The sequence below is a fragment of the Anabas testudineus genome, chromosome 8 (assembly GCF_900324465.2).
Source record: "Anabas testudineus chromosome 8, fAnaTes1.2, whole genome shotgun sequence".
NCBI classification, from domain to species: domain Eukaryota; kingdom Metazoa; phylum Chordata; class Actinopteri; order Anabantiformes; family Anabantidae; genus Anabas; species Anabas testudineus.
The window spans coordinates 4,664,611-4,690,821 of NC_046617.1; the positions used below are offsets into that span (position 1 = coordinate 4,664,611).

Sequence of the window (26,211 nt, forward strand, 5' to 3'; positions counted from 1 at the left end):
CAAATGTCAATCAGTTGCGAAAGCATTGTGTAGCCAGGCAGCTAGCTTCTCCTGATAAGTGTTTATTAAACTGTGTATATCTTGCAGGTTTTAACGTTGTTGTCACATTTGTAAGTGTATATTCTAGAGCGTGTTTGGCACATTACCTCACTAGTGGTTTTGTTCTATTATCAAATAATTCAGGTGAGCGTGGAAGAAAAGCGCAGCTAGCCGGGCACTAGTGCGCGCTAGTGAATGTGTTTCAGTAGTAACCTCAGGTTAGCTCGACAGCTAGCGTTAGCCGAGCAGCAATAAAACGCGTTTTCTCTCTAAAGCCAGACGGAGGAATGAACCATAAGACTAAGAAGAGGATTAAAGAGGCGAAACGCAGCGCCAGACCCGAGCTAAAGGATTCAGCAGACTGGATAAAGCATGGTTATCATGAGACTTTCGACCTGTCACACCGCACTGTGAAGGTAACTGTCAATATGGGCATTTGAAGCTAAGCTAACGGTGGCTAGCGGCAGGAGTGCAGCTTGTCACGTAGACACAGAGTTACTGTACGAGGCGATGTTAAAGCTCAGTGTGCAACCCGCAAATTGATTTACATTATTAATTTAACTTTAGACAGGCAAACCATTTTCCTGCTTTATCGCTTTCTTTTTTATAGCAACTAATAAACATATACGCATGTGAATAAGGCAGGTATCAAAAAGTCTTAAAAAGATTGAATTTTAGTTTCCTTAAAAACCGAGGAAGCAAGGTTAATTCAATTTATTTTATATAGCAGTTCATTAAAGTTTTAGCCATATTTTGTTCTTGTAAATAATAACATTTGTAAAACTTTGGCTTTGCAGGAGACAAGCTGTACGTTTTTTTTCTAATGATCTGATTTCTAATGAACAAGTTTAGATTTTAGCTTTGACCTATTACCAGATAGGTTATTTACTGTTTTACATTCGTTAATTCACCCTAAGAATTTCTACAGCTTGGCTGGGTCCAGGGTCTAACAATGGGCCCCAGGGGACCAAACTTCACCTGTATAGAGATCCCCTGATAGAAAGAGACAAAAAACAATCACACCCCAGAGCCACACGTGTCCCCTTGGCTGTTTTTCCACTCATTGTGGTTGTTGTGGGTCTCTGTAGTCTTACAGAGCACTGTGGTATTTGTACAAAGAAATTTTAACTGTGCTGTAATTTTATGTTGATGTATGCTATATTACAGGACAACGTGGAGCGCGTGGATGCCCTACATCTCAGTCCTGAAGAGTTCATTCAGCGCTTCGAGCGGCCCTACAAACCCGTTGTCTTGTTGAACTGCCAGGAGAGCTGGCCTGCCAGGGAAAAATGGACTCTAGAGCGCCTCAAGCGTAAATACCGCAACCAGAAATTCAAATGTGGGGAAGACAATGATGGATACTCAGTGAAGATGAAGATGAAGTACTATGTTGAGTACCTGGAGAGCACCAAGGACGATAGCCCTCTTTACATCTTTGACAGCAGCTATGGTGAACACGCCAAGCGTAGGAAGCTGCTAGAGGACTATGAGGTTCCTATCTTCTTCAGGGATGACCTCTTCCAATTTGCAGGGGAGAAGCGTAGACCGCCCTACAGGTTTGATCTTTTCCTTCTATTAATATAATGTTTTGTAGTTGTTTAATTAACTTTAGATTGTTCGACATCAGAAGCTTAATGATCAGCGTGTAGTTGCCCATTTTAAACTTAATACATTTTCCATAGTTTAAAGGAACCCTTAAGCCATTGTAAGAAAAAGGGGGCATGTGAAGTCTTGACTTGATCCTTCAAATTTCAGCTGAGCTTACATAAAAACACAGAAAAGAAAGTCCACAGTGCCTATGTAAAAGTGGCTATAGTTTACCTTTTTATCTTATCACCTATCCACTGCAGATGGTTTGTAATGGGCCCAGCTCGTTCCGGCACCGGTATCCACATCGACCCGCTGGGCACCAGCGCCTGGAACGCCCTTGTTCAGGGACACAAGAGGTGGTGCCTGTTCCCTACTAACACACCCAGAGAGCTGATCAAGGTGACCAGAGAGGATGGCGGCAACCAACAAGATGAGGCTATTACCTGGTTCAATGTTATTTATCCCAGAACTCAGCAGCCAAACTGGCCTCCAGAGTTTACACCACTAGAGATCCTCCAGGGACCTGGGGAGACAGTGTTTGTGCCTGGTGAGTGACAAAACGTTATTTTCTAAATCTCAGTAATTCTGTGTTCATCAGATGTTCACCTATAAGTCAACTAGTCAACCAAAAAACTGCTGATTTAACACTCTCCTCTCCTTTAATCTCAATACAGAGGTATTTATTTAAAGAATAATTATCTTGCCAACGGGTCCCATGAAAATACCCAAACATGTGATAAATTGATCCTACTGAGAAGTAGAGTCCTGATTTTCCCCACAGAAGCCATTTAATATTAGTATGTGCTGGTGCCAAGGCCAAACACATACATACAGTGTATGTATGTATGTGTATATATATATATATATATATATATATATATATAATCTCATAGCTGCCCAATGCACACTCAGACCTCAAGCTGATGATGTGACAAGATACACAGAAATACATCAAATGCTCAGTACATACAGTAAAGATAAATATATACAGTCAGACAGAGAATATATTAAATGTTGATTAAATATGTATCAGACACCTTGAAATAGCAGCACATTCTAAATTTCATACCTTATTTATCATGAATTTGTCATTTTAATCAGTGACTAAATTGACAGCTTTGACTAAACGCGAGAAGCTGCTTCCTGAATGTTTTCTACTCGATGCTTTCATACTGAAAACAAGTAAATCTGTGTTTCTGTCACTTCTTATTTACACACCAGTCTTTTTTATTGTTTACATTGTAATGCTCCATCAATGATCCTGTTGTTTAATACTTTTTCTACAGCTTCCTCAATTTGGAGCTTTGAGGGATGTTGCAATGCATTCGCTGAACTAGCTATGGGCTATAAATGTTTTAGTTTATGTTCATTTTTATGTACATGTACATTTTGGCACATCAAATATGCTGACTTACAACCAATTTCTGCTCACAATGTACCCATGGTTGCTTAGTGGGTTTATGGACATTGTGATGGACAACACATACCAAGATACAGTATGTTTAAGATGTCCCATCAAATCTAAAAATATAGACAATATCATGTCTGTGTGTTCATGTTGCTGAGTGATCAAATCAGCAGCCAAACTAACTTAATGGTTTTTAGATTGCCTGTACATATACCACCTACTTTGACTCCACACAGTTTCTCTCTCCCAGCTCTCTGTATCCACTACCTGCCCCTCAGAGTTTGAGCAGAGGTGGTTTACAGTTTGAAAACATCTCCTCTAAAATATGCAGACATGAGCTCTTATATTAATCCTTAGTCTTTAGAGGTGGACATCTTCATGTGTACATATAGGGTTTGTTGACAAAAAATAATACGAGTACATTTTCCAGACATACAAGTTTGACTCCAGCCACAGTTGCTAGGAAAATATGAACATTGTAAATCACTAATTAACCTTATAAATACTTGGTGAGTGGTGTTTGTCAAGCAGAAAAACCTGATAGTTGTTTTTATCTGTGAAAATCTAGAGTAGGCCTGCAGTGACCTACCAGATGTATTGATAGTTTAGACAGAACTGTGTGACACAGTGAAGTGGATGTGACCTAGATTCACCTAATGCCAACAGAGCTGATTGGTGTGAATGGATTACACCCTCAGCTGCTCCTTCGGCACCAGTCCAGGATTTAGACTTCACACAACTGAGTAGATGATACTACAGACAAAACATGAACTAGTACACTGCTAAAAAAATTGAAGGAACACTTCAGAGTAAAGCATCAAGTCAGTTAAACTTCTGAGATATTTAAGTAGCAGAGGGGGTTGTTAATCAGTTTCAGCTGCTTTGGTGTTAATGAATTAACAACAGGTGACCTAGAGGAGCAACAATGAGAGACCACTAGAACAGGAATAGTTTTACAGGAGGAGCCACTGCCATTTTTTCTCTCCTTATCTTTTCAGACATTTTTTTTCACTAGTTTTGCATTTTGCCAGGGTCAGTGTCACTACTGGTAGCACAAGGTGATACCCGGACCCTACAGAGATTGAACAGGCAGTTCAAATCCTCCAGGATGGCAAATTAATACATACCATTGTCAGAAGGATTGCGGTGTCTCTCAGCACAGTCTTAAGGAGATGCCAGGAGACAGCTAGTTAACTCTAGCAGAGCTGGGCAATGCAGAAGAAGACCTTAATCCATCAGCAGGAACTGTATTTGCTCCTTATGCAAGGAAGAACAGAAATAGCAATATCAGAGGCCTACAAAATGATCTCCAGCAGGTCACTGGTGTGAATGTCTCTAACCAAAAAAAAAAATCAGAAACAGACTTTATGAGGGTGGACGGAAGGCCAGACATCCTCCAGTGGGCCCTGTGCTCACTGCTCAGAATCGTAGAGCTTAATCGGCATTTGCGGTTGAACACCGGAATTGGCTGGTCTTCCACTGGGCCCCTGCGCTTTTCACAGATGAAAGCAGATCGTTCTCCACGGCGTCTCCAGACTCTGTCACGTCTGTCATGTGCTCAGTGTGAATCTGCTTTCATCTGTGAAGAGCACAGGGCGCCAGCAAATCTTAGTGTTCTCTGGCAAATCTCAAACATCCTGCACGGTGTTGGGCTGAAAGCACAACCCCCACCTGTGGACGTTTGGCCCTCATACCACCCTCATGGAGTCTGTTTCTGACCGTGTGAGCAGACACATGCACATTTGTGCCCTGCTGGAGGTCATTTTGCAGGGCTCTGGCAGTGCTCCTCCTGTTCCTCCTTGGACAAAGGCAGAGGTAGCGGTCCTGCTGCTGGGTTGTTGCTCTCCTATGGCCTCCTCCACTTCTCCTGATGTACTGGCCCGTCTCCTGGTAGCACCTCCATGCTCTGGACACTACGCTGATGGACACAGCAAACCTTCTTGCCACAGCTCGCATTGATGTGCCATCCTGGATGAGCTGCACTACCTAAGCCACTTGTGTGGGTTGAGAGTCCGTCTCATGCTACCATGAGTCCGTCTCATGAGTAAAAGCACCGCTAGCATTCAAAATTGACAAAATACATCAGCCAGAAAGCATCTGAGAAGTGGTCTGTGGTCACTACCTGCAGTACCAATCCTTTATTGCTAATTGCCTATAATTTCCACCTGATGTCTTCTTCATTTGCACAACAGCATGTGAAATTGATTGTCAATCAGTGTTGCTTCCTAAGTGGGCAGTTTGATTACACAGAAGTGTGATTGACTTGGAGTTACATTGTGTTGTTTAAGTGTTCCCTTTATTTTTTTGAGCAGTGCATATAGGTGTGTAACTTTGTATTTTTGGTTTCAGATTGTAAACAAAACAGTGGTATGAAGGACTCTGCTGTTTAGTCCTGTCCTGTCTCATTCTGATGTGCAATGCACTTGCGCAGTAAATGTTAACTTAATAATTACATCGTCAGTTATCCCTTTACACACCAGTTTTTGCACCTTATGCTTTTAGTACATATATGTCCATCACTACGGCGATGTAATGACCAATCAAATCTGATATACAGTCGTTTTAACCAGCTGTGTTTCCACAGGCGGATGGTGGCATGTCGTCCTCAACCTGGACACGACAATCGCAGTCACTCAGAATTTTGCCAGCACAACAAACTTTCCCATCGTTTGGCACAAAACTGTCAGGGGGAGACCCAAACTGTCCAGGAAGTGGTACCGGTAAGGATTAATCTCTGAAAAATCCATGTCATAGGCAGTAGTTTTTATTAGTTGTGTTCACTGGATAATATTTATATTGTCGATTATGGCGTCTCCAACATGTGACCTATATCTGGTTCTGCTCTGGACCAAGAATCCAAGATGGTGCAAAAGGGATGGGATAACTGCTAAAACTTTGACTGGATGTGTTGTTGCAGGATTTTGAAGCAGGAGAGGCCTGACATGGCGGCGCTGGCAGACAAAGTGGACCTGCAGGAGTCAACAGGCATCGCATCAGATAGCTCCAGTGACTCTTCATCCTCGTCGTCCTCCAGCTCGTCTGATTCTGACTCTGATGTATGTGGGCCAACACACAAACACACACGCAAGCAGAAAGAGGTATCCACACATATTATTATAGATAAAACTAATGTTCTGTTGCTTTACAGTTGATTCTAAACACACTGGTACAATCCCTGCTTAATTATTCCTCCTTACGAGATGCTAACACGTGGCACACATCACCATCACTGTAATGTCTTTAACATGTTGTAACAGTGCACACATCAGTCAGAGTGTCTGTATGCCGTGTTTCTACAGGCAGAGTCGGGCTCTGAGGGAAACACCATGTCTCACCTCAGGAAGAAGAGACGGACCTGCGGGATGATGGCCAACGGAGACACCAGCAGCCAGGACGACTGCGTCAGTAAGGAGAGGAGTTCCTCACGGTGACCTCAGCTCCCGCCCAGCATCCCGCTCACCTCTAACAGTGACTCTCGGACTCACAAACAACTCCAGCTGCTTCTACTCTAGTTTAGGTAAAAGTCTGAAAGCCTGGTTGAAGAGATAAGATGGCCGCCACAGAGAAGGGAGGTGAAAATAGAGGAGGATGATCTTCTGGGGCGCGGGCATGCTGGAAACCTGCCACCACTGTGCTTTTCAACTCCAATCACTATCTGTTTGTCTCTGTAGCTTCAGTTGTCTGAGGACACGGAGGGAAATTTTACGAGAAGTTAGAACTTATCATGGACTGGTCTAGGATTTTAGGGAGAAGCAACTTTAAGAAATATGATTCCTAATCAAACTGGGGAATATTAATATTTTCAATGTCTTAAACTATGAAAATTCAAACTGTTGTCACATTCAGCCAGAGATGTAAAACGTCACACCAGCTCCTGGTATTTGGCACACACCCACTTTAAAAGCAGTATCGATTTGTATGTTGAGTGTTAACCTGCACCAACAGTTACATATGTATTATCTTAGGGCCTCCAGTTTCAAGGTGGTTAATTTGTGGTAATTAGAACAATGTCACAGCATTGTGTGGTCAAATTGATCAGGGCTCAGAAGGTATTAAAAAGTGTCAAGTGTACAAAAGCTAAACTTACACTTCAATAGTTATTTGATGTGTTGGAGACATATTTTACACGTCTGTCATATAAATATTTTCCTGATATCAGCAGCTGGTTTGGATGTTAAGAGTCAACTCACACAGCTCATAATTGTTAATGAGCTGGTTTTGCACATGCTGCACAGAAACTAGAGGTCCTGATCTTATGGAGAATTCCTGACCCTCAGTCACTGCCCACAAAATGGTGGTCACCATCAATGAGCAAAAACGTACCACTAAATGTTATTTTGCAGAAAACTCGTTCAAATCATTGGACAATGTGTCAGCTTTTCTGTCTGCCTGGGTAATTAAACCGAATGCTGCAACTGAACTTTTAGTTAACCAGCCTTAGTGGAATCTAACAGTTTAAGGCTCAGAATCTCAGCCTGCTGTACGTGTTTACTGCATGGCAGGACACTCTTGGTTGTGTTTATGACGTGAAAGCAGCAGCTTAAGCAGGAGCAAACTAGAATATACAGCTTCACTAGAGTTTGTGTTCTCAGGTGTTGGAGGGAGCAGTGAAGTCGCCAATGTTTCTGCCTCTTTGATGTTTTGCCTGCTTTGTGCCATATGCTGCAGATGAGATGTACTGTCATGATCCACAGTATCTATTTGCTGAGTCACATTAGTTTTGTACTTAAATGACAGCAGAGGGCACTAGACCCTCTGCAGAATTACAGTCTGATAATGAGCTGGTGTATTGCAGGTTGAACACAGTTTATTAGCATTTATTCAGGTTCGACAGCTGAGCTCTCGGTTGTTGTCACAGTAGTAGTGATTCTACGTTTGGGCATCTCTTCTTTCAAGCTTCAAGAGGATGACTAACTAATTACTGATTTACTGTAAACAAGGCAGATCACCCTTATCTCCCAACTAATGGATTTCTTTGTTATTGATGAATCTGCCACTTCAAGTTGAAACAACCAGAAAAAAAATCAAGAAAATCACTCTCCAGCTTTAAATGAATATGTTTTGTTTTTTCATCTTATGTGACAGTAAACTGGACATATTAGAGTGTTAGTTGGTCGGACAAAACGTGACACAGTAGGTTTAAGGAGGAAAATAAAGACACAAATATGATGTTTATTGTCATTGTAAAAATGAAACATGTCCCTCTAACCTGAGTCAGCTGAGTCAAAGAGCACACAGTTGTCACTTCCCAGTGAAGCTTTCAGTCGTCTTGTTTTATCCGACCAACAGTCCAAAAGTACTGTAAGCAGTAGATTCTCACATTTGCTTAAAAATGCCTTTTAAATGATTTGTGTGAGAGATACAGAGCTGATGCTGTGTGCAACTTCTCTAAATCAGAATCAGTTGTAAAGTACTTCATAGTTCATACATTTCGGTATCTATGCGGCTTTAGACTAAAGTGCCTATAAAGTTTGTCATCAGCCTGTCGTGTGTTAATGTGACTGACTGTATGGGGAGACTCTGTCTTCATGTTTTTATCTGTTCTTAAACTAATTTAAAAGGCACTATGTTGATCTGACTTCTGTCACACGGTGCCTTCCATCTACCTTTTGGTGAAGGTCTCTGTCTCTGCTCCAAGGTTTCTCACTCCCCCGTCATCAGAGCTGATCTGACGCCAGATTGACTAGACGCGTTTTGCTTTTCGATGGATGTCGACGCTCGATCTGTCTGTGCAGGTTAAATGTTGATGAAGTGAGACAGGACACTTGGACAAACCCTGATGTGATGCATTTCATTTTGTTGATCAATAAAATCTTTTCTATGACTCAAAAGATGCTTGTCTCGTCGATTGTGGCACTTTCACTGAAACTTTTCCAAAGAGTTAATTTACTGAAATCAACCAGCTGTTGTACTTTGATATGTTTGGATGGTTCGTCACTTGGTAAGACAAAAATCTAAAGTTGTAGCCTTCGGCTGTGGGATATAATTATAACATCTTATTATTGTCTGGCAGTTTACTGACAACAGTAATGACAGCTTGATAATGGTATTAATTGTTACAGCCCCAGAAATGATGTTGAAGTATACTTCATTATTTTTTATTGTAAATTAAAACAGGTTCTAAGTGATTCAGAGAGTAACCTGTGAAGTTAAATAGTGCAATGTCTTGTTGTTGTAATGCAGTATTTTTGCAGTATATACAATTTGATAATGTGCAAGGATGTTACAACGGTAGTATTGTAATGTAGAGGTTGGTGATTATACTTTAAATCATTTCAGAATACATTGTTTGCCAATTTAACTTTCGTGGTCCACTGTATTCATTAACTGCAGTTTTGTTTCCAGTACATTCGTACTACCAACCAGCATTAACAGAAGAAAAGGATGTTTGTATGTTGAATGTCGCTCAGTCGTCACTGGAGTTATCAACAACACACGTCTGTAACAATTACTTCTCTTGAATATTTGACATGAATGTGTTAAGAAGGACTGTATAGTTTTAAAAACACAACTGTAGAGCTTCAATACATTCCCCAAAGTGTGGCCTACTTTTTAAGACTTAGTCTTAATGACACGCTGGTTATTTCTCTTACGTTCAGATTTTTGTTTTATTCTGAAAAACTACCATTGCAGTAGATGTACATCCTGTAAGGACTTTTAATCTGAAACCCATGCGGATGTAGCACCGCTCTTCGCTGTGTGCATCTTGTCATCTGTGGAGGTGAGACTGCGCTGAGAGATGCAGCTCAGTGTGCGCGCGGCTGCAGCCCGATGAACACACACGGACACACACTTCCTTAAAGCACACTTTAACTTTTACACGTTTTATTCACAAAGCCACCGACATGGATCTGGACCCGACTGTCATCATCCCCGCCATCCTCTTCACCGTGGTTGCCATTTATTTCGCTTCAGCGCTCCTCAGCAAAAAGCCCGACGCCTCTTCTTCATCCTCCTCAGCCGGCAACAAGAAGCCTAAAGTGGGCTATGGAGACGACATCCCTCCGTCCAGAGGTCTGGGAGAGCAAATCCCAGCCGAGCCTGCAGCTTCCCCTCATCCTGAACCTCCAGCTCCGGCTGTGGAGGACATAGGAGCCGCGGAGCAGATCCAGGACGTCCAGGTTCCACAAGTTAAGGTAAAACTGATCGATTTGATCAATTGGACAATTAAATCGACTAAATGTGTGTCAGAGGTGCTCAGCTCCAAACATAACTACAAACATGTAATGCATAAAATAAAAGTAGTGAAATCGACAGTGTTTACTAGATGGAATTAACAGGACAGTGTATTCAAATGTAATAGATTACTCATATCTAAGCAGCTGTATCCAGCAAATACTGGCAAACAGAAAACAACAGGAGGTCCTTTTGGTTTGGAAAAGTTGCTGCATCACTTTTAAACCTACATTCAGACTCACTGAGGGACAAAGTGGGACAGTGTCTGCTGTGGATCCTGTGGGATCAATCATTAGAGCTGCTGGGTCAGAGTGTTATCAGCTTAGAGTCCTGCTCCTCTGCCCTCCTGACAGCGCTGCTGCTTTTATCCTTCCAGCTTGTTAATGGACTCCAGTACAAGTCTCTCATTAGACACTGTGAACCAGCAGCCTCACAGGAAACTAAAACCTCACGCTGGAGCATTATATCCTGGAGAAGGATTAACCAAGAAGCATAATCAATAAATATCATTATAAAAATATAATTCATTTGAAAAAACTTCAATCTGTTATTTGATTATTAGCTTTTCCTCGACCAACTTAATAGTTGCAGTTTTTCAAGTGGACTATTTGCCCATTCTTGCTGGAGACAGCAGGAGACAGATCAGGCCAGCACACACACACACACACACACACTGTGTGTATGAAGTCCCACTGTAACACGTGCAGAACGAGGCCTGGCTTTGTCCTGCTGAAACATTTGCCGGCTTCCTGGGAAAAGATGTCTTGATGGCAGCGTCTGTCTCTCTAAAATGTACGTGTCCACACCAACGGTACCTTCACTGATATTCAAGCCACCCTGATGCACCCCGTGCCATCACAGATTCTGACCTTCACACCTTTTGCTGATAACATGCTGCATGATCTCTTTAGTCTTTGACAACTCCAGGTCTGATTTTCCCTAAAACAAACTGTAACCACTGATCACAGGATACATTTTCATTGTCTTTGGGTCCATCCAGAACTCGGCAGCGTTTCTGCACAGACTCGACATACGGCTTCCTCCTTGCATAATAGAGTTTTAGGTTGCATTTCTGGACCCAGTGATACTGTGTAAATTGACCATGTAGCTATGGTGGTTGATACTCATTTTACACCCAGTTGTGAAAAACTGGTGTTACTTGAATATTTAATTTAATTTTATAAACCTTTCAGTTTAGCTTTGGTCAGTGAAAACACAGGAAATCTTTTTTTTTTCTTTAGAAATTAAGGTTAAGGTGAATTAACAAATCACAGATTATTTTTACAAATAGTATTTGTAAAAACATGTATGGGTAACGACCAGCTGTTTATGTCTAGAAATACAAGTTTACAAGTTTGGCTGTAGTCACCATGTTTTCTTTGTACAGCTGATTACTTGATGCTAATTTGCTTGTGCACTCAGTGTCATGCCGTTATGAAAATGTTGGAGCTGACCTGTCCACAGCTGAGGGCCTGTATTAGACTTTCCCATCTATTTGAATGTTGCTGATATTACTGTAGTTATACAAAAATGCAAACCTATATTGTCTGGTAGTAAACAGACCCCTCTGTCTCTACATCATTAGTCTCCAGAGATCTTTAAGCACTTTGAACCTTATTTATTGGATCTTTTTGACCTATTTCCACCTCAAGCTGAGACCTTTAAAAAAAGCTTAAAGAATGTGCCCACTGCTGCTGGAACATGCGACAGACTGACATCTATATTTGGTGCCAAACATGAATCCTAAATTTATGCCCAAGCATGTTCACGGTGTCACATGTCTGAAATGGACTCTGATGCTGCAGGGAGAGATGGAGATGGGTGGGACGGTGGGACAACTGGGAGGTCTGTGTCATTTCATCCGCCTGATGCAGACTGAACAGGCGGATCATTCCACAGAGCTGTGGAGCGTGGAGAGCTACTTCTGGTATTTTTAAAGTCACATTTCAAAGCAGAGTCGTATATTTCGCTTATTTTCCAGACCTACCGTCAGTTTGGATGATGTGCTGTCCATGTGCAGCAGTGCCCACTTTAAAATGTGGCAAGATGCTTTAGGCAGGAGTTAGAATAGTCTGAATAAACACTGTGGAACTTAGTGCACAAGGCGTTTTACTCATTCTCTTACTCTTTCTTATGCTGTTTTCGACTTTGTGCCAAAGTAGTAGATATTTCTCACCAGCTTTTCACCTGTTGCACCAATAATTTAGCCAGTATCCAAAACTGTCAGCCACCAATACTGAACATGAGGACAATGAGTCAGGTTTCTAACCTATGAACCCTACTGCAGTAAATTCACTCTATACTGAGCCAAATTAAACGGGCAGTAATAATGGTAGAACGACGAGTGGACCACACAACGTGCTGCATGTTGTAAGACTCAACTGACGTGTTGGTGCGAACCAAATATAAACCAAACACCCTTTTTGCTGGGAAAGTATCACAGACATCAATCTTGCGTCTGAGTGCTACTGAGCGGCTAAAACTCTTCGGTGACGCCCTCCTCCCTACTGATAACCTTATCCAACACACACAGTTCACTGCTCAGCTGTCTGACTCGGAGCAGCCGCAGTGCATCACGGTATATTTTACAGTTTTCTTGTGCGCATAAAGGAGGTGTTTGTGTTTCTTGCGCTGTAGAGATGAAACACAGCGGCTCTTGTTGTTTTGGCCTTTGTCTGCTATGAATGAAGCTGTGTGGGAGTCGCAACAGTGGGACTGAACTCGTGTAGCATCAACGACACTGTCGCAGAGCAGACCTGTTTTATTTCATTTAGAATAAAAACCGCTTTCAGGCTAGGTTGGACAGGCGAGCTCCCAATAAATTCAACAGACAGTTCATACAACAGTTTGTCATCATAAAAAGTACTAGACTTTACCTCCCTGTAGTGTTTTCAGTGTCAGTACCTCGCTGTGGCAGCTTCTTGTTCACAGATTTATAACCCTGCAGCCTGCAACCCGCCTCTCTGACATTTATGTGCTTAGCATGTTGTACTGTTCCAACACACTCTGCGGCCAAATATGCAAAAAAGGACATAAAGATGTATTTCATACCCACAACAATGTATGAAAACAAAGTGCAGTCTGTGCTCAAGGCACGGTGTGATCCTCTAAATGGAGTTAAAAAGTTAAAACAGAAATAGAAAAATGTGTTTCTGGCTTTGGAAGTTCAAATTCATTAGACTCCCCTTCAATCCAGTTCTGCATTTCTTCTGCCTCCTCATTCTTTTTCAATTACAAACTGGTGCTTGTGGCAATACAGCTCTCCATATATGGAAATGAGAGCCTGCTCACATCATGCAAGTTTACAGGAGGAGGCATGTGTTGGAGCCAGCAGTTCTCTGTCCAGTACAGAGGTGCAGTTATTTTGGTTATGTCCTTCTGTTTCTACAGCATATATATCAGATTATATATCATATTATATATTATATTATATATCAGATTATATATTATATTATATAATATATCAGCTTATATATCAGATTATATATCATATTATATTATATATCAGATTATATATCATATTATATTATATATCAGATTATATATCATATTATATATCAGATTATATATCATGGCGCCCTCTTTATGTCTCATAACCACAGGCATGTGTGGCATTCACTGATCTCTCATCTATTTTATCAGACTGTGAACAGCGGCCCAGCCCTGTTCCTGCCCCTCCTTCTCCCTCCTGAGGCTCGGTCCGGTCTTGTCCGGTCTGGCTCACGGCACCTCTGCTTCACAGAGCTGCTGGCCGGGCGTCAAATCCGTGAGAAAACAACGGCTTCATATCACGGCAGCCACATCTCCCCTGTCCCGTGGTGATTACTGAGAAGTTGGCATTTTTACCATCACCACCGCTGCTACCACACCCTGTCCCAGCTCCTCCCTCAAACCCAGCACTGGCACATTTTTTGGTCTTTTTTGGCCATGCTGCTCTGCTGCTGGTCAAGGTCCATTTGCAGTGACAGAAACACAAACACATGAAGTCAAAAGCCTACTTTATTGAGGTTTTTCATTATTTTGCACCTGCAGTTCTTTTGCATCTTGTCGTAGATGTTTTGTCTCTTTATAGTTGTTGTTAGCTATAGTTATTTTTTTGTCTCCTTTTGTGGTTGTTTTCTGTTTTTGCATCTCCTTATAGTTTTAGTTTCGTGTTTCATGTTTTTATTTTTGATGTTTTGTGCATCTTAGTAGTTCGTATAGGTCAGTGTGTCACCTTCATTCATCTTGCCAGTTTTTACACATTTTCAAATACTGTCCATCTTTACACCTGGAGTCTGCCTCTGCAGCCCTGCACAGCAGACATTCCCTGACAGCAGATGGGCTCAGAGAACAGAGTGGAAGTGTCTGGTTGTCTGTTTTATAGATGAAGGTGGCGTCAGAGGGCTGAAGTGGAGATAAGGCAGAAAGCACAGGGAACAATGAGTCTGTGTTCAGGCAAAGACACAGTGCAGAGATGAGTCTCTGTTCCGGCACAGATGTGTCGATAATTTCGCCAAGTAACGAAGATGAAAAAAGTCCTACAAATGATAAGAAACCCACCAACCTACTGTAGTGTTCACCTCAACGCACTGTAAAAACACAGAAGCGTTCTGTCCTCCGCTCTTGTCTGCTCTGGTTAAACAGCTTGCTGATCTCACATGGCCGGCCTCAGGCCCCTCAACTCGTACTGCTTCCTTTTTAGTGTTGGCTCAGGTAGTTTTCAGAATTCCCCACATGCCAGGAGATCTAATGCCCTTCCTGTGCGCCCTGTTACAGAGCTAAAATGGCATTTTGGAGTGAAGCACTTAGTGTCACATTACAGATATAGGAAATATGTTTACCAGGAAATGCTCTCAGAGGTCATCGAAGTCAGATTAAACAGGCTGGCAGGGCTCATTTTCTAAAATAACTATTTAAAGTTACATCTGACTTTTTAAAAACACAGTTGTTCCCTATTTTAGTATCATGATAAACTGAAACATAAACAGAAACAAGCTTCCGTGATTGTGTGAATGCTGCGTGGTTAATTAATTCCCCAGAGCAGAGACCATGGTCATTGCCTGAGCGGATAGCGCTGCACACAATGATGTCACGTAAGACTTAGTCACCCAACAAACATATTTGCCCAATTTAGGACAGCAGGGGAAGCCGGGACTTGGTTTCAGCTAAGAATACAGTTTGTCTTCCTGCTGACTCACAAGATGATTTAATGAGCCTGCTTTTAGCATCATGACTCTGAACGCTTTGTTTCAGCCGGTCAGCGATTCAGTGTGGAGATTATTCTTGGTGTTTCACAGCTCAGGAATTCAGAGGCAGAGGAAGAGACCAGTGATTCTACCAAAATGGACGCCATTCCAGTTTGATGGTGTGACAGAAAGCTGCTGTGGGATTAAAAGTGCAGGCAGGCGGCAGACAGGTCGGCAGGAGTGGTTTAATACAGTCAGGCCTGATGCCGTTCACTGTCTGACCTCCCCTGATGCCACCAGTTGTCACCACGAGTGAGTCATCAGCAACAGGACTGGTGCTGTGTGGTGTCTTTTCATGTCAGGGCTGTTTGGGCCTGATGGGTCCAGACAGGAGCACTGCTGAGTCTTTTCTGGAAGGATCTTCAATCTTGCTTGCGTCTCTTGTATCAAATGCACATTTTATGAAATACTGTGTGTCCAGTGTTGTGTGTATGTGGATGTGAGAATCCTAGCCTGGCTTAGCACAAGCTGTTTTTATAAATGTTTTTGATAGTGAATTATTAAAATTCACTGTTGGGATCAGCAGGTACCCATTCAGGGTGGAAAAACCTGGTCTGGGCATCGCTAAATATAAAAACCTCCAGGGAATTAGTTCTATTTTCAGTTGGTTAATCCAATCATTCATTCATTCATTATCTGCAGTCTCCATGTCCGCTTCCTAAAGCTGCAGATCTGCTGCTCAGTGTGTGTGCGTGTGTGTGGGCATGTGAATGACTGTGTTGTCAGGTGTCAGGGAAAGGACACGGTAGCCGACACTTAGGAGTTTTGCATTTGTCCTGCTGACAGCAGCAGACAGTGACGTATTCTCAACAAGAGGCTGCAACTGACAGCAGTCGTCCACACAACCGTTCATCTCAAATGATGGAAATGAACTAATTTCAACTTTTTTTCTTTTCAGTCTGTTCCAGTATCAGCCATGGAACCTGTCCCAGAACCAGTCAAAGCACCTGAAGTGGTCCCAGATCCAGTCAAAGCACCTGAAGTGGTCCCAGATCCAGTCAAAGCACCTGAACCTGTCTCAGTGCCTCTGAAATCACCTGAACCTGTTCCAGAATCAGTCAAAGCACCTGAAGTGGTCCCAGAACCAGTAAAATCACCTGAAGTGGTCCCAGAACCAGTAAAAGCACCTGAAGTGGTCCCAGAACCAGTAAAAGCACCTGTACCTGTGCCAGAACCAGTTAATGAATCAGAAACTGTCCCAGAGCCAGTCATAGTATCAGCAACAGAATCTGTTCCAGAACCAGCAAAAGCACGTGAACCTTTTCCAGAACCAGAGAAAGCACCTGAACCTGTCCAAGAAACAGTCAAAGAATCAGAGCCAGTCATAGTATCAGAATTAGCTTCAGCACCAGAACTTGTCCCAGAATCAGTAGAAGTACCAGAGACTGTACCAGAGACTGTACCAAACTCAGTTGACGAACAAGAAGTAGTGACAGTACTAGAATCTATACCAGAACCAGTATCAGTACTCCAATCTGTCCCAGAACTAGCTGCAATTCCAGAACCAGTATCAGTGCCTGAACCTGTTCCGGAGCTAGCTGCAGACCCAGAATCAGTTTCAGTATCCGATCCTGTTTCAGAATCTGTTGCTCTGCCTGATCCTGACCCAGTGTTTAACTCTGAACCTGTATCTGAAGCAGTACCACAGCCTGCAGCTGAAGCTGGAAAATATGTGGAGTTTTTACCTGAGCTGATCTCAGGCTTTACAGAAAGCAGCCTACCAATTCCTGAACTTGTTGCAGAGGCATGGCCTGAGCCTGAACTAGAACCACAACCAGAGGCCATCCTGAACAATGGTAAGACAGGAGAATATTGTATTCAAGTGTACAGTTAAACTGGTTTAAAGCTTTTGGCAAGAAAAAGGCTACTTTATGTCGACCAGTAAAGACGTTAATTGTGGAGTTCCCTAAGGCTCCATGCTGGGGCCTCTTGTATTCAATATCTACAGTACATGCTCCACTAACTCGGACTGGAAATATCTTACTATAATATTACATTCAAGACAAAGATTAATATGAATAAGATGTAGACATATAGCAGTCAGAAAGCAGCTAATGGAAGACACCACCTCTCTCCTACACCAGTAACTAAAAGTCAAGATGTCTCTGCTTCTTCAGTTTTCAGCTTTTTGAAGTCATAAAATGATAAATTACTCGAATACACTTTAAAGAATTTAGTCTTTTGTGTTGACTCTTACAGTACATCCAAACATATGTGTGTGTATTGTTTATCCTCAAATGTAATCAAATCTGTGAATAGAAAATAGCAGTTTCTTACGCTATGACCAAAAGCTATTTACTATTACTCTATTATATTTATTTACTATTTATTCAGTCCCACCAACCACATAATGACCAGTTGTTACCATTTGTTTACAGTCTCCTTAGTGACCTCCATTACCTGGACTGTAAGGACTCTATGTGTGTACTGTATATGTGTACTGTATCAGTGGATCAGTGGGCATGCATACAAGTGGAGCAGCCATCTGCTTTAGGAGGATGATACTTAATGGCATTTAACCTTGAACACTGAGTAAGACACTTAGCTGCCCTGAGCAGCAGCTGCTGTCCAGATTGACAATCTGCTTGATGTCCCTCCAACCTGTGATACAGAAGGTGGAGGAACTCTGCATGCACGCTGGATATAAACACAAATATACATTGCTTATTACCTACATTAGGAAGTACTAATATACTGTAGCCTCATCATCAAAATGATTCATATATGATGATCCTAAGTAACCTCAGAGCAGCATAACACTTAAGCATGCACAACCCTTAGTAAATCACATGTTGATGCCTGATCATACACAAATTACTCTATAGTACCAATAAAGAGCATGCTAACTGTAATAAGTCTTTAATTTTTTATATACCAAATATTTGATATTAACACTTTTCCTGAAGGCTAAAGAAGTGTACAGTCTTTAGCACACACAAGTTATATGATAAACTTAATTTTTATGGTAAGAGTTAGGGCTACCCTAGCAAACAATATGTACCCTATGATATACATAAAGTGCATATCATCATCTGATCATACAGGTGTGTTACCAAAAAATGTCACAGCAAAACAATGTAGAATAAAACTATTTATGTCACATTACAACACTTAGGCATACTCCAAAATTAACGAAATGAAATGAATGGTAGTAAATATATGATAGTCATTATCATTAGCTATTTGCAACCCTTAAATGCTGCTATAAACCGTGGGAAAGGTCAGTAACATGTACTCCATCTGCTGTGTATCTTCTGTTTCAGATGTGGCTGCAGCTGAAGATGACGTGACGTTCACACCAGGAAAGAAACAGAGCAAATTTGAGACGCTGATGACAAAGGAGGAGATCGAGGAGGAGCAGAGGTTAGTTCTTCTCTGACTTTTTTAATAATCTCCCCTTCATGGTGATGATGATACCGTGGCATGATGGATATGTCTTATGCATGCTAATACAAACACACAAAAACACTTCCTGCTTTCTGGCATCTACCCTGTTTCATTTAGTTGCATCCTTGCACGTTAAGAAAGGCAAGCTAGTTTGGAGGGGATTCTCTTCTGTGCATTTTCTAAACAGGTCAACAGCCTGTTATGCTTATGTGTCAGAAGATCTCTTAAGGTTCTATAGTTTTGTATTTGACGTAGAACAGACTCTGTACCGTTCCTAATGTGGTCCAGGTTGGCATCCTTTAGAAGGTCAGATCCACAGGTGCAGTTTTCTGTGCTCAGCACCTGCACAAGATATTTGCCAGGATCAGACTGTACAGTATTTTGCAGCTCTGATAAGGTCCAACATTCGTGATCCATGAATACTAAACTAAGGTGGTAACCTAGATCTTGCTCTGTGCAGCAGTTGAAGAAGTTGTAGGTTTTAAATATGTCTTTTATTCTTCAGTGATGGATTTATTATGACCTCACTGTCTTTACCAGATTTTCTGTCTGTGAGGATTTGCATAAACAGCAGGCTCTGTGTTCTCCTTTCGCTTCTCCTGTCAACACATCCTGAGGCTGGAAACGACAAGTGAATAGAGTGAGGTGTTATATAACCCTCTGCTACATATGTCCATTAGAGAGTTCTGCTGTGGTGAGTCGGAAGCCAGAAGGTGGAAAAAGTTTTTTATCTGAGGAGAGAGGGCGAGTGAGGAGACTGAGGAGGAAAAAGGGCCGTGTTTTTGTTACCATGGGGAGTGAGCGACTGCAGCTTTCTGATTGGATCCCAGAAGCTCTTAAAAAATTTTCCATGGCTTGGCAGTGGTGCCAAGCTGCATTGTGTTTCTGCTGAAACTTTTACTGTAGGCGCAGCAGAGGGAAAGTCTCTGCCCTTTGCTGAGTTTGTTTCCCTTCGTATCTCCAGTCTGAGTTGTGACTCGGTGGGTCAAACGACGCCACAGAGTAATAAATATTTCTCCCGCAGAGGGATGGAGTTAGATGCTGAATGCCATCCGGCTTTCTCCTTCCTCATCCCCTCACCAAGTCTCCACAAACTCTTTCTTTCTTGCCTTCCAGCTCCACACAGCTGGATGTTATCTTCCACCAGCTCCAGGTTGTTAATCAGCCCAACCTTTGTTTTTCTCCACAGTTCACTACAGTGGTTTACTTGGTGGAATCCCTCAGGATGATTTGGTTTTTATAATGTGTGCATCATGATAATGTGCGCACAAATAATCACAACGTTTGACAGGATCTATAACGTTTTCACAGGTTGCCTTGTGCAAATAATAATGTGTGCATGCAAGTTAACTTGTGCACAAAAGATATAAAAGTTTTATCTGTATGTTCACAATCTCTTGCATGCATATCTTGTTCACTAGGTTCATGTGTGCTTGACACCAGATATTATCTAGTGCACAAGGTAATATCTTAATAGGTAAACCCGAACCACTTCATCAGCACCCAATATTCATTAGGATCTTCAGAAGAATTCAGTGAATGTATCAGCACTGATATATTTTCATGACACCCAGCCCCTTTCCCCTAACCTTTGTGTATCGTCCCTTTCCCCCTGATTCCAGCTTTGCTGGAACATCCAAGCATGAAGTCCCAGTTTTTGTGCGTGGTTGACATTTCCTGCCAACAAATGTCTGTGGATACATGGAGTTGTTTGTGTTTTTGCTCTGTGCGAGTGCCTCACTGCCTCCACCTTTATCTTTTCAGGATAGAGCTTACATCAGATTTTACCTCTCTATAATCAGCCTCAGCAGACACACAGTGTGTTAGGAAGCAGATGGTAAGGTGATGTTTCTGTTGACTATAACTTCCCATCAGCTACATCCAAACCTTCAGTCGCCCCACCTAAATCAACCCAAGAACAATACTAGACTTGAAAAACCATAATTTCCATTAACTCTTGTATCTACTGGCTATATAATGTGTTTTTATGTTTTTAATTTATGTGATTATTGTCACAATTAGTATGAATAATAGTAATCAATATTAATAACTTGATGTTTAGAACCAGTTTATGAGAATCAGACTCACTCACTTACCCTTCTGAGCTCATGCATCGTCCTCTGACTCTCACGTTTTAACTCGTGTACGGCGGTACAGCGCAGGCTAAACGGGTCACACGGTTCGTCTGTTCACACAGTGTCACCGAGCTGTTCGACCAGCAGCACCGTAGCAGCGTACTGTATCTTACAGACCAGTGCTCCAGGTGGTGGATGGTGTCAGATCTCACCTTATCCTCTTACTATTCAGCTCCTGTTAAAAGAAAACGCACCAAACCAGCGCGGCCTCAGTCCTGTCACTTCATCCTGGAGCTTAAAGCTCCTCATGGAACCCAGTTTACCTAATAGTGAGGACAAAAGAAGCTTGAAATGCTGGGAAACAGCCAATGTGGGTCATGTGTGCTCAGAGAGGATAAGACATGTATACAGGAAACACAAAAGATCCTATAGGAAACATCTCCAGGCTCTTATAGCGAACACAAAGGACACACTCTCCATGGCAGCAGAGTGAGAGAGCTTTGTGAGAACACCCTCTGTTTAAATAAGAGCAGAAACGAAGTAAATAAAATGAAAATGATATTTTTTAGAGAGGGATCGTAATACAACAATAGAGACGTAATACAACACTAACAAAATTCCTACAAGAATTCAATTTGACATTTTTCAAGTTACTTACTAACTTGATGCAGTTTCTAAATCAAGCCCAGACGAGACACATGCTTGAATCCCAGCAGCTGAAAGTGCTGCCACATATTTACCAGTTTATGTCAGTGGGTGTGGACTTTAATATCAGTGCAGCTGGGATTTTAGGAACCACCTGCCAAACTTTATATCAGCTTCATACCAGCGCTGCGTTAGCGCCTATCTAAGTGTTCAGCATGTGAACCCCAGAGCCTGCAGGAGACAGTTACAGTCTTCTCTCCGTCTCCTTTTACAGACACTGATGTATGGTTTTATTAGCAGTTAAAAGCTGGAGAAATTCAAGTACTAATTCTTTATAAACCAATTGTCCTTCTTCATGTACATGAGCGTCCTCTGCAGGACAAATTCAATTAAAACACATAGAAAATTACACCCGGCTGCTCAAGCTCAATTTGGTTGAAGGTCTTAGACCGACTACAACCGGCAGGTTGCTCCATCTCTTTTGCTGCTGTGGATGTGGTGGTGGTTCACTGTCGCTCAGGACTGAGCGTTCTGTCCTTGTAGTTGATTTATTCACTCCAATCTTGGTCGCATCTGTCCGCTTCTGTCCAGCCGTGCTGCTCGTCTGCTAACCCTGCATGCTTCTTGCTTCACGCCACGACTCACGGTGAGTGCTCACGCTCACATCTCAAACTCTGCAGGGGAAGAGTCAACTCAGCTGTGATCTGATGATCACAGGCACAGAAAGTATATCATGAAAATACAAGTATAAATAGACAGTGAAGAAAAATATATAATGGTAATTATGTGTGTAATGTATGTAATAATATATAATAATAATAATTATTATTGAGTATTTATCATTGTAAATAATACATTATAAGGAAATTAGTCTTTGTGGTTTCCGTTAGTCTAACAAAAGCATTATTTCAAATGTGTCCACTATAATATCCAAACTTATAATCAAACTCCTCATCACAATCAGTGAAACCCAGAGAATCCAAGCCCCAGCTTTCTCCTTGTGTTCTCGTCATTTCACTTCTGGGGTGACTCTTCTTCAAGCCTTTAATTAATAAACTAACATTGCAAAAGTGGTTAAACAAGTATTCAGATATTTGTAAAAGTACAAATATCACAGTGTAGAAATACTAGTAAAAACATCCTGCATTCAAATTTTGCCTATGGTGTAACTACACCAAACTGGTGTTAAAATACAGACAGTGAGTAAATGTACTTTGGTGTTTGGTGCTTTTCACCACTGTATGTAACTGTGAGGTATTAATATTTGAAAACCACTGATCCTGTAAAGTTGTGTTGTGCTACTTAAATAAAACCCTTTTCTTTTCTGTTCGATGCATTAAAACCATAAATAATGTTTTCATCCGCTTCTCTTCTTTCAGATTACCGGAATGATTCAAGGCTTCAAACCCCGGGCTCAGCTCCTTTCCTCGCCTGTACTTTCCTTCAGCTGATGTGCGAAGACGACGGCAACGTGGAGAACTGGAGGATGAACCTAAAATGAAGCTCCGACTTTCAGCCGCGCAGTTTGTCGTCTTTATTCGAATTCACTTTTTTTTCCCAGAGGCGTATCAGAGCTTGCAGGTCTGAGCTGCTGCTTTCCACCAAAGTGCCTTCAGGAAACTGCATTGTTTTAAGTTGTTGTTGCTTTATGTGCTGAAGAGGGAGAGATTTGACCAGTTGATCACTGAAACGTGAAGGAGTTGCATTAATGGAAAGGATGTGCTTGTTATTGTGATTTCTGCGCAGAGGAAGAGTTGTGTAACATATTTCATCTGTTTGATCTAAACCTAAATGACCTTTAACCTGTGTCTAGTCTCGTCTGCAAGTCTCACACACTTAACCAGTAACAGTAACAATAAACTCTTAGACTTTTGCCTGCTGATCTCTTTCGTTTAGTCAAACATCCTCCGGACTTTCAGTTTCCAGTCTCATTTGGAGTTTGAGTTTCCCTCACTTGGTTGTAATGTTTGACGTGAAATCATACACATGTCAACTGTGTTTCTACTCAGTTTATGTTTTCAAAATCATTAAAGACGTTTGTCAAAAAATCTGATATCTGTGTCAGTGATTTCAAAACCAGCAGCATTAGGTAACACAGATACATTAAATCAAGAAAAACTGCATTTAAACAGTTCAACAGACTCAACGTTTGTGCTGATTGACTTCCCAGGGTGCAACAGGAGCAGCTGGCAGCCATCTTCTTACTGCTGAGAGAGAACCGGGAGGCGCTGGGGGAGGTGACGGAGGGAGACATGGAGGAGCAGCTGAAGCTCTACTCCCTCTGAGACGCACTGATCAAGACGGAGACGCGTCCACTGTTCTCATCTGACTGACAGCTGCAGTGGACCAGTCAACAAAACTTGAATGTAAAATAACGTACATCGATTCCTCTCGTTAATTTGTACAGTACTTGGTGGAATATAGTTGGTCACACTCCACTGAAAGCACCAGTTGCTTCCACCAACGCTCACAAAACTGTTTCCAGGTTTGTGCTGTTAACACGTTAACATTCACCTTTGTGTAACACAGTCAGCCAATAGAAAATGTGTTTTAAAATTTTACATTTGTTCATGTTATTTACAGCTTTATTATACATAGTGTCATTTTCAGGTGAAATAAAAGAATAGGTTCAATAATTCCACATGAAGGCTCCTGGTTGTCCTCATATCATCTTACTCATATCAGCTCCATTATATTGTCAAAAAAAAAAAAAAACGACCTATAAATGATATTTGAATGATATTTTCATGTCTATTGTCTTTTTCAAATGTTCTTCTCAAATGATTATTAAAATATGTTGCCTTTTTGTTGATTTGAATTCTCTACTTAAGAGAATCATTGCAGAAAATCTCTAATGGACATAACTTTACACAGCGAATACTATCACTGCTGCATTCTGGGTAATGTAGTGTTTTTTTAATTACACTCTCTTCAAGCTGATATGAGCTACACCGTCTTTGGTTTTATCTGAACTTTGTGTAGACAATCAAACAGTTTATTTATTGTAGGTTTCGTGTCAAATGGATCCTACAAAGACTTTTTTATGACAATAAAGTTCTAAATACAAAACGTACATGTAGGTTGTGATGATATTGATCTACAAATGCTTCAGATAAAAAGATGAGACAATTTCAGAATATGCAGCTTTATTTGAACGTATTTACATCTAAATACATTAGAGCATGGCACCTTTTGTATCAGATGAGCTAAGTTTTAATTGATTGTTACTATTAATAGTATTATTTCTTGTTACCCAGGTGTGCCCTGTGAGATCAATTGCTCAAACAATAAATGACCACTCCAGGTTTTATCCTCGGGTTTCACCTGTGAGTGCTGGATGTGTTGGTATCACCTGAGATGATCAGATCAGGTAACACAAACATTGAGCATAGCCAAAATAATCATTTGCATTGTCCTAAAAAGAATGGAAACCACGGGTGTGCTGAGCATATACATACACAGAACAGGCTGGTGATGGAAACAACAACAGCTGATGATTGAAGCTGTGAAGAGAAACCCTAACAGTTACTACTATATATTATAAGCATAGCTACAATCCCATCACCTCCACTTGAACGTACAGCCAATTGATTCTGCTGTTCAAAAAAGAGTAGTTCATTAATCCATCTTTTATTTTCTGGTGTTTACACTTGGATTAGACCACATCACACAGCACCTTTTGTATCAGACAACTCACCCTTTATTGAGCACGCGTACTGCTCCGTGACACACTTTGTGTGCCCTGTGAGATTAACTGTCCAAAAACAAAAAGCTGTAAATGACATTTCTTGGTTTCAATCTTGGGGTTTTACCTGTGAGGAGGGCATTAGTTTAAAAGACAAATCAACATGAAAGCCAGAGAGCCGTCCATGGGGGAACAGCAAGCCATTGTGAATGAGATAATAGAGGGATAACCAGTCAGAGGCATTACTCAAACAAGTGTGCCTGTGTGTGTGTGTGTGTAGAGGAGGAAACGATCTGCTCATGATTCAAACCACACACGCTCACTGGTGAAGCATGGTGAAGGTGGTGTCATGGTTTGCATGGATGCTTCTGGAACATCAACCTCTACAGAAGCAATAACCCACGATAACAGCAGGATGAATTCAGAGGTGAATACGTGAACATTTGTCTGCAAATGTACAGAAAAATGCATCAAAACTCAGTGTCAGACGGTTCGAAATGCAGCGAGACAACGATCTAAAGTGGAGGGAAAGTGTGCAACAGCTCTTTACTACATAACCACATTTTATTATGATTGATGATTAATGATTAAAATCTTTATTGTCCTTAAAATCCTACAAATATATTCCATAATTAGAAAGTGAAAGAAGTTAGTTTGAATTCTGAAAATCTACATAAATCACAGTCACTTAAAGAGCTCCAGTGTTTCTCTGAGGAGAGAGGAGGACCATCTGTCCTCATCAGAGCCCAGACTTGAACCTGATTGAACATCTCCCGATCCAACCTGATCCGAACTGTCTGACCACAGGTGTCACCAACCAATACCAAGCTTTAGCATCCCACTCAAAAAGGCTTCAACAAAGTACTTCCGTCCACGTGGTTTTGTTGTTGATTTTTAATCCATGTCCCCTGAGATGTCTCCCCACACCTCGCCCTCCCGCTGACGTCACGGCAGGCGTGTGCTCGTGATGCTGTTAGT

The 26,211-nt window shown here is 41.6% G+C and overlaps 2 protein-coding genes across 6 annotated transcripts; both read left to right on the forward strand.

The window, feature by feature from the left end:
* Positions 1–6: 6 nt before the first annotated feature.
* jmjd6 (jumonji domain containing 6, arginine demethylase and lysine hydroxylase) lies at positions 7–8,859 on the forward strand. 3 transcript variants are annotated; one of them, XM_026355495.1, is made up of 7 exons: positions 7–183; positions 315–455; positions 1,207–1,595; positions 1,890–2,176; positions 5,622–5,757; positions 5,955–6,135; positions 6,337–8,859. In XM_026355495.1, the coding sequence occupies exons 2-7, from the start codon at positions 327–329 to the stop codon at positions 6,466–6,468; spliced, it is 1,254 nt and encodes a 417-aa protein (XP_026211280.1). In that variant the 5' UTR covers positions 7–183; positions 315–326; the 3' UTR covers positions 6,469–8,859. The 3 variants fall into 3 exon arrangements, with proteins under 3 accessions (XP_026211280.1, XP_026211270.1, XP_026211287.1); XM_026355485.1 differs by having other exon boundaries at positions 7–455; XM_026355502.1 differs by having other exon boundaries at positions 7–455; positions 5,955–6,093.
* An 899-nt stretch (positions 8,860–9,758) lies between these two features.
* Positions 9,759–23,601, forward strand: si:ch73-366l1.5 (FILIA-N KH-like domain-containing protein). Of its 3 annotated transcripts, XM_026355449.1 has the most exons (6): positions 9,759–10,173; positions 16,340–16,640; positions 16,755–17,237; positions 18,705–18,804; positions 20,593–20,665; positions 22,928–23,601. In XM_026355449.1, the coding sequence occupies exons 1-5, from the start codon at positions 9,883–9,885 to the stop codon at positions 20,624–20,626; spliced, it is 1,209 nt and encodes a 402-aa protein (XP_026211234.1). In that variant the 5' UTR covers positions 9,759–9,882; the 3' UTR covers positions 20,627–20,665; positions 22,928–23,601. The 3 variants fall into 3 exon arrangements, with proteins under 3 accessions (XP_026211234.1, XP_026211215.1, XP_026211223.1); XM_026355430.1 differs by having other exon boundaries at positions 9,760–10,173; positions 16,340–17,237; XM_026355438.1 differs by lacking the exon at positions 20,593–20,665 and having other exon boundaries at positions 9,761–10,173; positions 16,340–17,237.
* The last annotated feature ends 2,610 nt before the right edge of the window (positions 23,602–26,211 follow it).

Coding starts and splice junctions, on each gene's coding strand:
- jmjd6 (XM_026355485.1), top strand. CDS start 327: ATGAACCATAAGACTAAGAAGAGGATTAAAGAGGCGAAACGCAGCGCC. Junction 5,758..5,954: donor CTGTCCAGGAAGTGGTACCG/GTAAGGATTAAT, acceptor GTGTTGTTGCAG/GATTTTGAAGCAGGAGAGGC. Junction 6,136..6,336: donor ACACACGCAAGCAGAAAGAG/GTATCCACACAT, acceptor GTGTTTCTACAG/GCAGAGTCGGGCTCTGAGGG.
- si:ch73-366l1.5 (XM_026355430.1), top strand. CDS start 9,883: ATGGATCTGGACCCGACTGTCATCATCCCCGCCATCCTCTTCACCGTG. Junction 10,174..16,339: donor TCCAGGTTCCACAAGTTAAG/GTAAAACTGATC, acceptor TTTTCTTTTCAG/TCTGTTCCAGTATCAGCCAT. Junction 18,805..20,592: donor GAGATCGAGGAGGAGCAGAG/GTTAGTTCTTCT, acceptor TTATCTTTTCAG/GATAGAGCTTACATCAGATT.